Genomic DNA, 13,169 nt, shown 5'->3' with positions numbered 1-13,169 from the left:
CGGTAGACGATATATTTGTCCGGGAGTTTCCGTACAGAAATAACATAAGGCTGCTATTTTATACAATCTGTCTGGCTCCCGGTGACGTCGCGCCGGATATGACGTCATACAATAATATAACAAAAGCAATCGGCTGAGGTGAGTGACAGAAGGAAAGCAAATGATTCAGTGATGGGGATTTGGCAATATAGCATGACTTGTAGAAGCGCAGCTTGTCTTCCTGACAGGAATATTTACAATATGGTCCTCATGTGTATAAAGTTTGTATTTCTGGGTTACAGGGTTTATATATACTGAATAGGAGGTAAAGGGGAGCTCCTCAGACAGGGTCCTCTCCTCCTCCTGTGTCACGGCCTGTATCTGTCATTTATCCCCCATTTAATGTACAGCACTGTAGTATATGTTGGCGCTATATAAATCCTGTTTATTATAAACAATGTAGCTTTGTATGTATTGTCCAGCCCCCACCCCAAAATATATATATATATCCTATACACACCTGGAGTTAGCGCCCCCTATTTCCGCCGTGAGGTACTTTGCTGCTGGTAATTGTAATGACCTGTGTCTTTGGCTTTTGTTGGCCTCTGCATTCCCATACAAATCTATATGATTTGGCAAAACCTGCGTTTCAGTGCAGAGGAAGCGTCGGGTGCCATCTCAAGTCTTGTCTTCCGTCTTCTTGGCACATCAGCCAATCTAACACTGCACAGGTGCGAGATTGGGTAACGTAGCCGCTGTTAAGGGGGAAAAAAAGGGAGCCAGTCTTACTGTGCATGAATGAGATCGGCATCTCTTTCCTATAATAGAAATAATGGCTGTTCTGCGCATGTCTGAGTTACGGCATGTGCAGAAAGAGCACCCAGAGCCTCCCGGGATGTGTGACCTAGGGATCCCGGGAGGCTCTGATTTGGGACGATCAAGACTGAAATTGGAGGTGCCGCACCTATTTTTTTTCCTTTTTAAAAAAGGGTTTTGCACTTAAAAAAAAATCATTACCATTTTTGCTTTACATATAAGGATTGTCTACCATTTTTTGTAAAGTGAAAATGTTGAGTCCAGGTACACTTTATGCTCTAAACTACACAGAGCCAGCCGCCGGGCACAATGTAACTTCTGCTCTGGTCCTGGTTCTATCATCTCTGCAGGACAAATACAAAGGGTAAGTCTGTGCCATGATTGTCTACTATTGTGTGTAAATCTGCTGATAATGGAAGAAGCTCATCACCCACTAATGAGTTTAGTTCTGCTTTAATGCCAAGACTTCATTGAGGTCTGTGTACATTTAAACAAATATACAAAATTGTTTTATATCAAAATTAAATATTGCCCCTTCTCCCTCTGGATACTCTGTCCACTTTTTGATTCAGAAGCTAATGTACAATGTGTAGAGCTGTCCATTTTAAACTTAAAGTGAAAAAAACTTTGTGCCAAAAAACAAAAAAAGCCTTTGCCAGTGAAAAGTCCTCAACAAACCATTCCCAGCAAGTCGCATGCCCTCCCAGCTTCTCTCTTCTTTCCAGCACAGACAGAGCTAGAAACAAGACCAGTCACCCTGCTAAAATGTAGAGGGCCGCTGTGACTGGTCTGTATATGAGGAAGCTCCCACACAAGCATGTTGTGTCATACTCCATTACTGCAAATCTAGAAAATAAACAAAGCTTACCAAGATATAGGAAGCAATACACACATCCCTTGTTGTTAGACAATATTTGCTTTTTTCATTGTTTAGCTTTCATATACTAGTGTATATGTATATATATATATATATATATATAGACACATGTTTTACAGTATCACCAGTATTTCTCCTCTCTGATGTAACTTTTTAACTCTATTACAGAATTGTAACCCCACAGTCATATGATGCATTATTAAGAGTTGTAGTTGTGCAAGAACCAACGCCATGTCTACCCTGAACAGTCTGGAGGGCTCCTCGGAGCTGACAGGAGAGGACTGTGTTAGCTTTTGCCTATCTGGCATGCCTGACATTAAAGTGGAGCATGTGATGGACTCAAACACAGAAGAAGGCCAGGCCCAGAATGTGGCAATGGGAATGAAGTTCATTTTACCAAACAGATTTGACATGAATGTCTGTTCTCGCTTTGTGAAGTCTTTAAATGAAGAAGACAGCAAAAATATTCAGGATCAAGTCAATTCAGATTTGGAAGTAGCTTCTGTCCTTTTTAAAGGTTTGTCTATGTATGTATGTATATATATATATATATATATATATATATATATATATATATATATGAGTTATTTGTGTGTAAACAAGCCTTTCAACCATGTTACCAGTCATTTCACAGGCTGTCTGAGCATCTAAACCACTTCAAAGTGAGTTTTCATATTTCAACTACAGTGTTCTCCCCAGTCCCTTTTAGCTGGGTCCACCACCGGGCACTTTTCATTAACCACTTGGCTGTTTTGGGTGGTTACTGAAGAGTTGGGTCACAATACAGTGCTGCCACCCACCTACAATTTCTTCTCACCCAGCTTAAAGCGAAAGTAAACACAAAACAAAAATCACGCTTACCTTTAATCCTGCAGATCAGTCTATCGGTCAGAAGGTTACTTGCATCAGGTCCTGTGTCGTCTGGTATGCTTCTTCAGCATAGCACTGAAGGAGCGCAGGGTGCTGACATCATCTTCTTTCTTCCGGGTTCTTCTTCCTGGGTCACCAGATCTCACACTGCACAGGCGCAGGATCGAGTGACGTAGATTGGGGAAAAAATGCCAAACTCTATGCGCATGTGTGAAATCAGCATTTTTTTTACTATTGATGAAAGGTCCCCCCTCTGCAAATCCCCTGAGATTAGGGCAAAGGGGGAGAAACCTCCCCCATAGTGACGTTATGATGGCATAACCCCAGGGACACAGCCCGCCCACTTCCCTGAGCCAGGGATTTGTATGGGGGGATGTGGTCTGCAGCTTTGGCCGGTGCGCCTCCCCAGCAGGGTCCTTCATCTTACCCCGCTCGGGGATGCACCCACCAGAGCCACAGACCACCAAAATTTTCTTGCAGACCACCAGTTGGCGACCACTGCCCTAGAACACGTCTTTAAAATCTCTCTGCACGAAGAATGTCATTAAATTTATTCAATCTTTTTTTTCTTTTCAGCTGAATGCAATATACACACCTCGCCGTCCCCAGGTATACAAGTCAGACATGTATACACTCCATCAACAACCAAGCACTTCTCTCCCATCAAGCAGTCCACTACGCTAACAAATAAACACAGAGGCAATGAGGTATCGACTACCCCACTACTGGTGAATTGTAAGATTTTTTTTCTTTTCATTTTATTATATGCTCCTTTTATTTAGAAAAAAGTCTTTGAACTGAAAATATTTCTAACTGAATTTCGTAATATCACCTAAATATGAATATATCTGTCCTTTCACATGCAGTTCTAAGTTCAGAACTGACAACAATCTCACTATAGGTTATGTACATCTATTTGCCATAGAAACTGAGTAAGCCTGGACATGTGTGTTACATTTACTTCTTGAATTTACAGATCATCTGTGTAGCTTCCTGAAGTTTTTTAAATATATATATATACCGTATTTTCCGGCGTATAAGACGACCCCCAGCTTTTTCAGTTAAAATATAGAGTTTGTTCCATTTAAAAAAAAAACAGTAACAAGGAAAATTTTTACTTTCAATAATAGAATTGTCTACCATTCTATGTAAAAATAGTTACACAGCGCCACCTAGTGGCTGATTTGTAAATCACACTATTTTTTAACAAGCATGTAAATGTATACCGCATGGCTCACAGCGTTTCCCGAAGCTCTGCCGGCTGACCCGAACTCGGATCTTCTCCCCGTTCAGGGGATTGGTAAGTACCCGGTGTATAAGACGACCCCCGACTTTGACAAACATTTTTTGGGGTTAAAAAGTCGTCTTATACACCGGAAAATACGGTATATATTCACATAAAACATGGAAGTGGAAAGTGGCACAGAAGCTCCAATAACAATTGCTTCACATACATCTAACACAGATGATCACATTGGGCCTGATTTATCAAAGCTCTCCCCGGCTTGAGAAGATAGACGATCATGGGTGAACATGATAGACGATCATGGGTGAACATGATAGACGATCATGGGTGAACATGATAGACGATCATGGGTGAACATGATAGACGATCATGGGTCATCCAGCAAACCTGAATGTACAAATGCATCTGTGTTTTTACCCCTTGTATTTTAGTATTCTATAATAATGAGTGTTTGTGATCACCTTCCTTCTATAGCTCTGTCCGTTCATCAGCTGGCTGCCCAAGGGGAGATGGTGTATTTGGCAAGCCGACTCGAACAAGGTAATATATGATTTAGTACAGAATTTAAAACATACTCTTCCTTTCTAAAAATGTGGCTCCCTGCACTGTATCAACATACGGTTAGAAAATCATGTTTTATTCGCTTAAGAAATTTTTTAGTGGTCATATAAAAGACAGGATTCAGCATAAAGCAGAACAAAACAGAAAAATACTTTGACGTTTACATCTAGGGCTCAAAGCGTGGCTGTTAATGCTAACCTTTAAATCAGTAATCAACAGTAAAGGCAATGAAATGAAAGCGAATAAATATATCCATGGTGTGATATTTAAAAGTGTAAAAAATCGTTAGCCCTTTTTTCCTTTGGACCTCGGCCCGGGGATTGGGGACCGCAGCTGTAAAGCAGACAAACAGCTTGTCTTTGACAACTCTCTGATCTGTCACACCAGAGATAAATGTATTTCCAGGGCATGTCACTAGGTGTCACCTGAGTATAAAACAAGATTTCCAATGGTGTTTTGAAGGCAAAAACTGTGTGGGTTTATATTTAAGTATATATAAAGCCAAGGATATGAATTAAAACTAATATCTTAATAAAAAATATCTTTATATAATTAAGCAAATGGAGTAAAACAATGTATTTGTGTTCTCGCTAAGAATTTATTATAAGAGTATTGCTTTTCCCACAGAAAATGTGATTAATCTCACAGATGAAGAAGGTTTTACTCCTCTGATGTGGGCTGCAGCACACGGTCAAATTGCAGTGGTGGAATTCCTATTGCAAAATGTAAGCAATGAGTTAGATGTAGTTATTATGGGTGTTTATTGTTCACAAGTGTACCATTTCTGCTCTCCACAGTTTACAAGCTAATGTCTCTGTTTTCTAATGGACAGCCAGAATTATGGACTAGTATAGATTTATGATGTGTACATTTTTTTACCTTACCATCTGCTTTCATATCAAAACTGAATATTCATCTTTTTTTTTTGTTTTTTCACGCTTCACTCATCCAGATTTGGTTATTCTGTGCCCTATATATAACCTACCTAAAAAAAAAAAAATGCCTAAGATAGGTAAAGCCTGGCTTGGCCCACAATGTTTGTATGTTCAGCGCCCCTTTAGATACTGTACTGTTGTGGCTGGTTGACCAGTAATTGATTTACTATTATTATTATTATTATTATTAATAATAATAATAATAAACAGTATTTATATAGCACCAACAAATTATGTGGCGCTTTACATTAAATAGGGGTAGCAAATGACAGACAGATACAAACAGTGACACAGGAGGAGAGGACCCTGCTCCGAAAGCTTACTATAACTTACTGATCAAGTCTGACGATTTTCCTCTGACTTCAGCCAATAATATTGGGCTTTTTTATACAGATGTCCCTCTCATTGCATGCTATTTGCACCACTCTTTGTAGTCTTACAAACGGTAGCATGTGAAATCACAATCAGTCAGCATCTGAGATCTTTCTACCACCGCTTCAGTCACTAACCGCTTAGTCACTTAGGCTGCATATATTCAGCCGAAAAAATTGAACTTCCTCACGATAGGCCTCATTTAATAAAGCTCTCCAAGCTGGAGAGCATACACGTTCATCAGTGAAGCTGGGTGAGCCAGTAAACGTGGAATAGACCTGGTCCAGGATTCAAAATATTTGCTAGCAAATGACTTTGACTAAATCTATTCCAGGTTTGCTGTATCACCTAGCTTCACTGATGAAAGTGTATCCTCTCCAGCCTTGGGGAGCTTTAAAAAATTAGGCTCACTGTCTCTATGATGTTTGTATTGAGTTGCAACCACGTGATTTACTGTTCATCTGTTTGCATTGACAAATATTTTACCAGATAGATGTGGCCACTAAGTGTATTGCCTTTACTCAAAAAAAAATATATTTTGGTGTTTTTTTTTTTTTTTTTTGCATTTTTTAATTTCTATTGTTGTTTTGGCTTACTTTAAAAACTGTGACATTATGGAGTTACATTTATACAAATTATCTTTTACATTAGGGGGCAGATCCTCAGATCCTTGGAAAAGGACGTGAAAGTGCCCTGTCACTAGCCTGTAGCAAAGGTTACACGGATATAGTGAAAATGCTGGTGGAATGCGGAGTAGATGTTAATGAATATGACTGGGTAAGATAATTGCCTCACTGTTTGTATAATTTGAACATTCACAAGGAAACATTTTGTATCCTATGTGTTTCTATGTAGTTGTTCAATGGCATTTCCCAGAATTCATTGTATTCATTTATAGACCAGGAAATTAAGTTAATTGTTGGTTAATTGTTTTGGTTTAAGTATTCAACACAATTGTTTTTTTTTCTTTTCAAATAGAAGCTGTAGTTATTCTTGTGGGCTTGCTGCTCTTAATTATAAAGTCATTTAAGCCTTGTTTTGTAGCTAAAGTAGCCTGCTGAATCTTATGTTGTTTACATATTTATGCAGAAGTTCCTTGTAAAAAAATTTGGTATTTATATTATAGGTCATACCCATGTTTGTTGTAGTGGCTGTTGTACTGTAATCATATTTTACATGATTTTTTGTGCCTTCCTTTCTGTAGAATGGAGGAACCCCACTGCTATATGCTGTACATGGAAATCATGTAAAATGTGTAAAGATTCTGCTAGGTGAGTAGAAGATCCAAGGCTACAACTTATGGAATTCTTAAAGCAGAACTTTCTGCTAAGCACACTGCTCCACCTAACGTCTGACTTCCTGTCATTATGGGTGATAGTCACTGCCAAATAAAGGGAAAAAAATTGCCTCTGTCCTGGCCTCTGGCATTTTCAGGTGAGATTGGTGATGCCGCAGTTTTATCTCATATCATGCCAGAAAGCCTGGGCTTTCTGTCTTTTAGTACCCCTGAATTGTTTTGTAAATCTCAGTAGATTCTGCCAGTAGAACCATTGAATAGCCACCTAATTTTTTTAATGTGATGACCATCTTCCTTCTTCAAAAAAGAACATTGCTACAGCATTGCTGCCACTGTAAGTGTTCAGGTGATGGCCCTATCAGTGAGGAGCCACCCCACAACCCAGCTTAGGGAAATGAAAAAACAATATATATAGTGTGTGTAATTTGTTCCAAAAAAAGAAACACTGATGTATTGTTTGTACTTGCTTTTTTAAATTTTATTATATATTTACATATATATATATATATTTATTTATTTGCTGTCATTCAATGTTAAAACTCACACAGACTTCATTTTGCCCCATTTTCCATAGAGATCAGTGTAGAAAATATACAAAGGGGACCTGGAAGTGAGTCAGTGTTTACCTGCAGTTTTGTAAAGCACATGTGAATTAGACCTTATACATGTCTGGATTCTGGCACCTAGAATCAATTGTGTAATAATTTATTACTAAGATTATACAAACAAATAAATTGAATAGCATGCTAGGAAAGCATGTTTGACTAAGAGCGGTTCTTTGTAATGGTGTAATGTGATGATGACTTGTATTTGGCAGAAAATGGTGCGGATCCAACCATCGAGACAGACTCTGGATACAACTCTATGGATCTGTCCGTAGCTCTTGGACACAGGAGTGGTAAGTTGTATACTTATAGCAAACAACACCCTAGGTCCATGCCCAACTCTATTCAAAATATGAACTTAATACAATCATTATTTCCTACCACATGCGGCAAGGCATCAGGCATGATGTTGACAACGTTGAAACATGTAAATATTGCGAAAAAATAATGGTGTAATTCTTAGGGTCAATTAAAAAAACTATTAATAATATTACAGGACTATATATATATATAAAAAGTCTATAAAAGTTTTACTGAATATTATAACTTTAACATCATTTTGTAATAGGCCATGCTTTATGTTAACACGATGGCTCAGAGGTTAGCACTCTGGCCTTTGCAGCACTAGGTCTTAGGTTCGAATCTCGGTCAGGACACTGTCTGCATGGAGTTTGCAGATTCTCCCCCTGATTGCGTGGGTTTCCTCCCGGTACTCCAGTTTCCTGCAACTTTCCAAAAACATGCAGTTAAGTTAATATTCCCCATGAAAATTGACCTTAGACTGTATTAAATACATATGACTATGGTAGGGACATTACATTGTGAGCCGCTTTGAGGAACAGCTAGTGACTTTGCACAGCGCTGTGTAATATGTTGGGGTTGTAGAAATACTGTGTAATAATATATTATTTTGTAACATTGGTGTCATCTGTGCAGCCGTATCATTGGCAAAAGTAATAATGATGTTTATTACAACACTGGCATCTTTTTATAAAACTATGTGGCACACAGCAGGCTGGGGTCGCTATTCTGACTTCACAAACAAGGTTAATGTAAAAAGTGAAAGCTAGTGCTCTACTAGCTGGCTGTAAAGTTCATTCCTAAAATATTTTTTTATGTTATGCAGGAAAAGGATTATTACATCTGCCAGGTTGCTGTTTATGTTTTTTCTCTCTTTTGTGTGGTCAGCAGGACAGGAAGTAAGCAAAACTTCCTCATAAGGTGATCAGACAGTAATATTTATTATTCTTTTTATTGCAGAACGAGGGTAAGAACATCAGGTTTTTATTGCTGTGTCCCCAATGAGGATATCTCACCTTTATATCACTGAGATAAGTAGTGTGGTGAAATATCCCAAAAGGAGACATAAATGGTGATATAAATCCGACAGGGGTTATACCTCTACCCCTCTAGCCAAAACCAAACATGTCAGGTTTAGTTTTTAAATATTAGTTGACAAACAAAACTTTTTTTTTAAATGTTCTAATATATATTCATATATATTTCCCTAATAATTTGTCATTCTGTCTTTTTATTTTTGCAGTTCAGCAGGTCATTGAGAATCACCTTCTGCAGCTTCTCCAAAGTATAAAGGAGTAATGGACTAATATACCTAACACAGCAAGACTTTTAGAGTTTGTGTCCCTCAGTATTTTAAACTGTGACATTTCATGAGGTATTGTTTGTGGTGTCTACATCAATTGTGATATTTACTCACTTATCCACAGGAAATGGGGGTCATTTACAAGGTTGAAACAATCTCCAACAATGTCCATTTCATGTTTCACATGTTTGCACTCTGACATCTTCAGCACATTGGTATTTGAGTTACTACAAATGTGTTAATGTGTATATTGGGTTTAATTGATTGCTGTACCTACAGCAGACCTGAAACAATGAAAGGATACAGCAAAATCTTGTAAACCTTAACCTAGTACCAACCATATCTGCAGGGATGGTAGGCCTGGACTGGCGTTTAATACACTTCTGTTTTTAAATTCATCTGCTATGAATAGGCATTGCCGGATTTAATCACCACATAGCTTTCTAAAACAATGTTTACGTAGTGATCTCTTGTCCCAGATCTTTCACTTTTATTAAAAAATTAAACATGACAACTGGGACTGTTCTTGCTACCCCTTTTTTTAGGGAGTAGAGCCAGGAAATTATGCCTGGGGTCTCCAAGAATTACTCTTTGATAAAAGCTATGAACATCTAATGTATTATTTTTGGGTGGATTGACACTTCATATGCAGTAAGTGAACAGATCCATTTTGCATCCCAATGACCACCAGGTGGTATCTGTTGTACATAAACTTTGCACATGCATAGTTTTTCATGCATTTCGCATCTGTAATTCCTTAGATAAGGGGAGTCAGAGTCTGCAGTAGAGGAGGAGTGCAGGCATTTTAATTACTAACAATTCTTAGGAAATGTCTCTGCTATCATCTAAGAGCCGTTTTTTTCCACTTTGATATCCTTAACATGTTTTTCTACCAAAAATGTTACTGGAGTAGTGTGTAGTAGTTTTTGTGTGTATTTTTTGACATATTCTAAAAAATGGTAGTGGATTTTTTTTTTGTACTCTTTAAAGGTTACAGCTGGACTCCAGCCAAATGGATAAACACATATATATCCTTTCATGAGCCCCCATATCATCTTCATTGATTGTCTTTAAACCAGTTTGGATAGGCATGCTTTTATTGTTAGATTTTCTGTTAACCTCCCTGGCGGTCTGATTAGGTCAGTGATTTTGAATGTCAAAGCGGTACATTGTTTTAAATTTTACGCCAGGTTACGCCCCCCTGTGTAATGCTGCCACACGCTCACACGTTCCAATGATCATGCCAGGGACACGAGGCCAGGGGACACAGATGCCAGGCGAGCATCATCGGAGGATGCTGCGGGCTTGTGGGGACTAGGTAAGACCTTTACAATGTCACCCTAAGTGTGGCTTGGGGTTACTAGTTTTGGTACTGAAAATTAACCCCGAATTACACTCTGCAATACCGACGGGGATGTTAAGTGCGTGTCCTTTCCCCACCTTTCTCTCTCTCGCTTTGATATATTTTGATGAACTTTCTTTGGCGTATTCTTCGTTTGTGTCATTTGTTGTTGTATATAATTCATCTATTTTAATATTTATTTGGATTTTGCACATGAGTTACTTGAATATGTTATAATGCTAGAAATGCACTTTTGAAGCCTGGATGTGTTACTGTAGTCGGTGAATAGTACATGGTTAGTAAGCCATTAGGTCTGGAAAATATTACTGTGCAATGAATATCATTTTGTAATATCTCCAATATTTTTACCCCCAGGCCTTGTTCACATGGGTTTCAGTTTGTAGAAAAACAAAGTCTACAGCTAGCTGTTATGAAGCTTTTGTATAAAAACTTTTCCAGTATGGATGGAGTAATAAATATCTTAATGTCACTTTAACCAACAAAAGTAATTTAAGTTTTAGCAATGATATTTTGTAAAAGTAATTTTTTATGCAATCTATCGACAAGTAAAATGATATTGGTTTAAAAAAATATAACATATATTATAATTTTTACCAATTCAAAATTATGATTCTGGTATAAAGCATTGCTTTTTTGCACTTTTTTTTAACAACATGAATGAAAACCAATTAATCTGAATAGTATCAGAAAAATAGAAAAAAATATCACAAAATTAACAGTTATGGGGAAAGTGATATAAGTAGGGCTGATGAGGGTAAACAAAGTGTTAATAAGGGATTTTTGAAAACAAATTGTATTTTACTTTTCAGGTTGTTTTAATTGACAGATGCAGAACAGAGCTCATCCTTTTGCAGAGGAGTTAAATAGAGTAGATACAAAAATAGCAATGTATCTCTTCTCTAACAAGTGTTTACTAAATACTGTTTTAGATGGTCCATTTTATAGATATTCAGCTTTTCCAGTTGCTGTATTTACACAGCAACTACCGGTTGTCATTGTGAAAGCTGCAAATTGCTGGCAAGTGTCTGACAGAAGACTGGAGTTACTACAGATGCCCTTGGCATGTACTTTGTAGCACACTCAATGTCCATCACTGGCTAACAGGCTTTAGTAGGCTTTCAACATGCCTAACGTACTTAATTCTTACTGAAGCCTTTTAGTAACTATAGTCAGCACTACCATTATAATCTGCACCTAACATTTCCAAACTGAAGCTTTATAGTATTTTAAAATAATAAAATTTCAGTAAATGCTTAGTAAAAGATTTCTGTAGACTTTGCCCTGATACAAGCTAAAGCCCAAGCAAATAAGACCTAACTATTCATTTCATTGTTGATTTAGGTGTGTATATATGACTGCTTTATAATTAGGTGTGTGTCTGTACATATATAAATAATAATGTATATGATCTACCCTGTGTGTATGTTTACAATCCTGAATAAACTGCACTTGTATTACCATGTATTTTTTCATGATTTTTTTAAAAGACATGTAATGGTCTGCAAGGCATTATGTTCCTAATAAAGTAACAGCGAAAGTTTGTGGGAAAAAAGCATGCAAGGTAAGGCACCAGAATAACAACATAGTGCTTGACAGATTTAAAAAAAATACTTTAATTCACATGAATCAATTCATACTAAAATATTTTTTTTAAAAAGCCACATCACAAGTTTTTATTACATCACCTTGACTTGTAGGGTGTTTCTCGTATGAACTAGTAAGTACCTATCAAAAGAGGTCCAAAGAAAGACAACAGGTAAATAATGAGAGCGCCATGGGTATCCAAGGCTCATTGAAGTGCATCACAGCTTACTGAGTAGCAACAGACCAGCCAGATTTCCTATTCTGACCCCTGTCCATTGCCTACAAAACAGCATGAGCATGTGAGCAGATTCGGATCATGGAGCAATATGAATATGTGGACTGCCCTTCAAATTTTCTTTTAGATCATGTGGATGGCTGAGTGTGTTGTATACCTGGGGAAGAGATGTCATTTGGATGTGCCATGGGTAGAAAGCAGGCCAGCAAAAGCAGCATGACCTAAAGGATCTGCTGCTAACCACTTGCCGACAGACACCACAGGAGACCTACAGAGATCGTGTAGAGCCCAAGCCCCACCCAAGGGGTCAGAGCTGTATTGGTGGTACCAAACATTGCCCTTGGAGTATGTAAATAACATATAAGGTAAGGACATTAGGCTGTGAGCTCCTTTTAAGGGATAGTTAGTGATATGACTATGGACTTAAAGAGCTCCATAATATGTTGGCGCAAAGTTGGGGGTGGGGGGAGTGAAGGGGTTTTCCAAAGCAGCGAGTTAATGTTTAATGTTATGCACTGTTGCTCTATTTTTTTTCCTCATAAGCGGAAATCAAGCTACAAGTTCAGTTGGTGAATATTTTTCCATTTGATTAGCTTCTGAAGATCTCACTCCAATAACCTCCATCCAATAACGATACAACAGAAAATACATTTTTTTCTGCTTAAACAGACCCTGTCACTGCATTTTGGAAAATCTAAATGTGACCTAGCTCATTGTCACCTGTACAGTGACTTTTATCATCCATCTTATAAAAATCTTGAAGGAACATTTTGATAACGTAAGGGAGGGGCAGCAGTTGCTGCTGGTTTTAAAGTTGCCGTACACT

General features: G+C 37.9%; 1 protein-coding gene across 2 annotated transcripts; it reads left to right on the top strand.

Moving 5' to 3' along the window:
* Nucleotides 1-5: 5 nt before the first annotated feature.
* ANKRA2 (ankyrin repeat family A member 2) lies at nucleotides 6-11,988 on the top strand. Of its 2 annotated transcripts, none has more exons than XM_072416258.1 (9): nucleotides 6-138; nucleotides 1,841-2,189; nucleotides 3,119-3,277; nucleotides 4,263-4,328; nucleotides 4,977-5,074; nucleotides 6,308-6,433; nucleotides 6,861-6,927; nucleotides 7,771-7,851; nucleotides 9,102-11,988. In XM_072416258.1, exons 2-9 carry the CDS (start codon nucleotides 1,904-1,906, stop codon nucleotides 9,155-9,157), a joined length of 939 nt encoding a protein of 312 aa, XP_072272359.1. In that variant the 5' UTR covers nucleotides 6-138; nucleotides 1,841-1,903; the 3' UTR covers nucleotides 9,158-11,988. The 2 variants fall into 2 exon arrangements, with proteins under 2 accessions (XP_072272359.1, XP_072272358.1); XM_072416257.1 differs by lacking the exon at nucleotides 6-138 and adding an exon at nucleotides 913-1,159.
* Nucleotides 11,989-13,169: the final 1,181 nt, after the last annotated feature.

Source organism: Pyxicephalus adspersus, chromosome 6 (assembly GCF_032062135.1).
Source record: "Pyxicephalus adspersus chromosome 6, UCB_Pads_2.0, whole genome shotgun sequence".
NCBI lineage: Eukaryota > Metazoa > Chordata > Amphibia > Anura > Pyxicephalidae > Pyxicephalus > Pyxicephalus adspersus.
This window is presented reverse-complemented; position numbering and strand designations above follow the sequence as displayed.

Coding starts and splice junctions, on each gene's coding strand:
- ANKRA2 (XM_072416258.1), top strand. CDS start 1,904: ATGTCTACCCTGAACAGTCTGGAGGGCTCCTCGGAGCTGACAGGAGAG. Junction 2,190..3,118: donor AGCTTCTGTCCTTTTTAAAG/GTTTGTCTATGT, acceptor TTTTCTTTTCAG/CTGAATGCAATATACACACC. Junction 3,278..4,262: donor TACCCCACTACTGGTGAATT/GTAAGATTTTTT, acceptor TTCCTTCTATAG/CTCTGTCCGTTCATCAGCTG.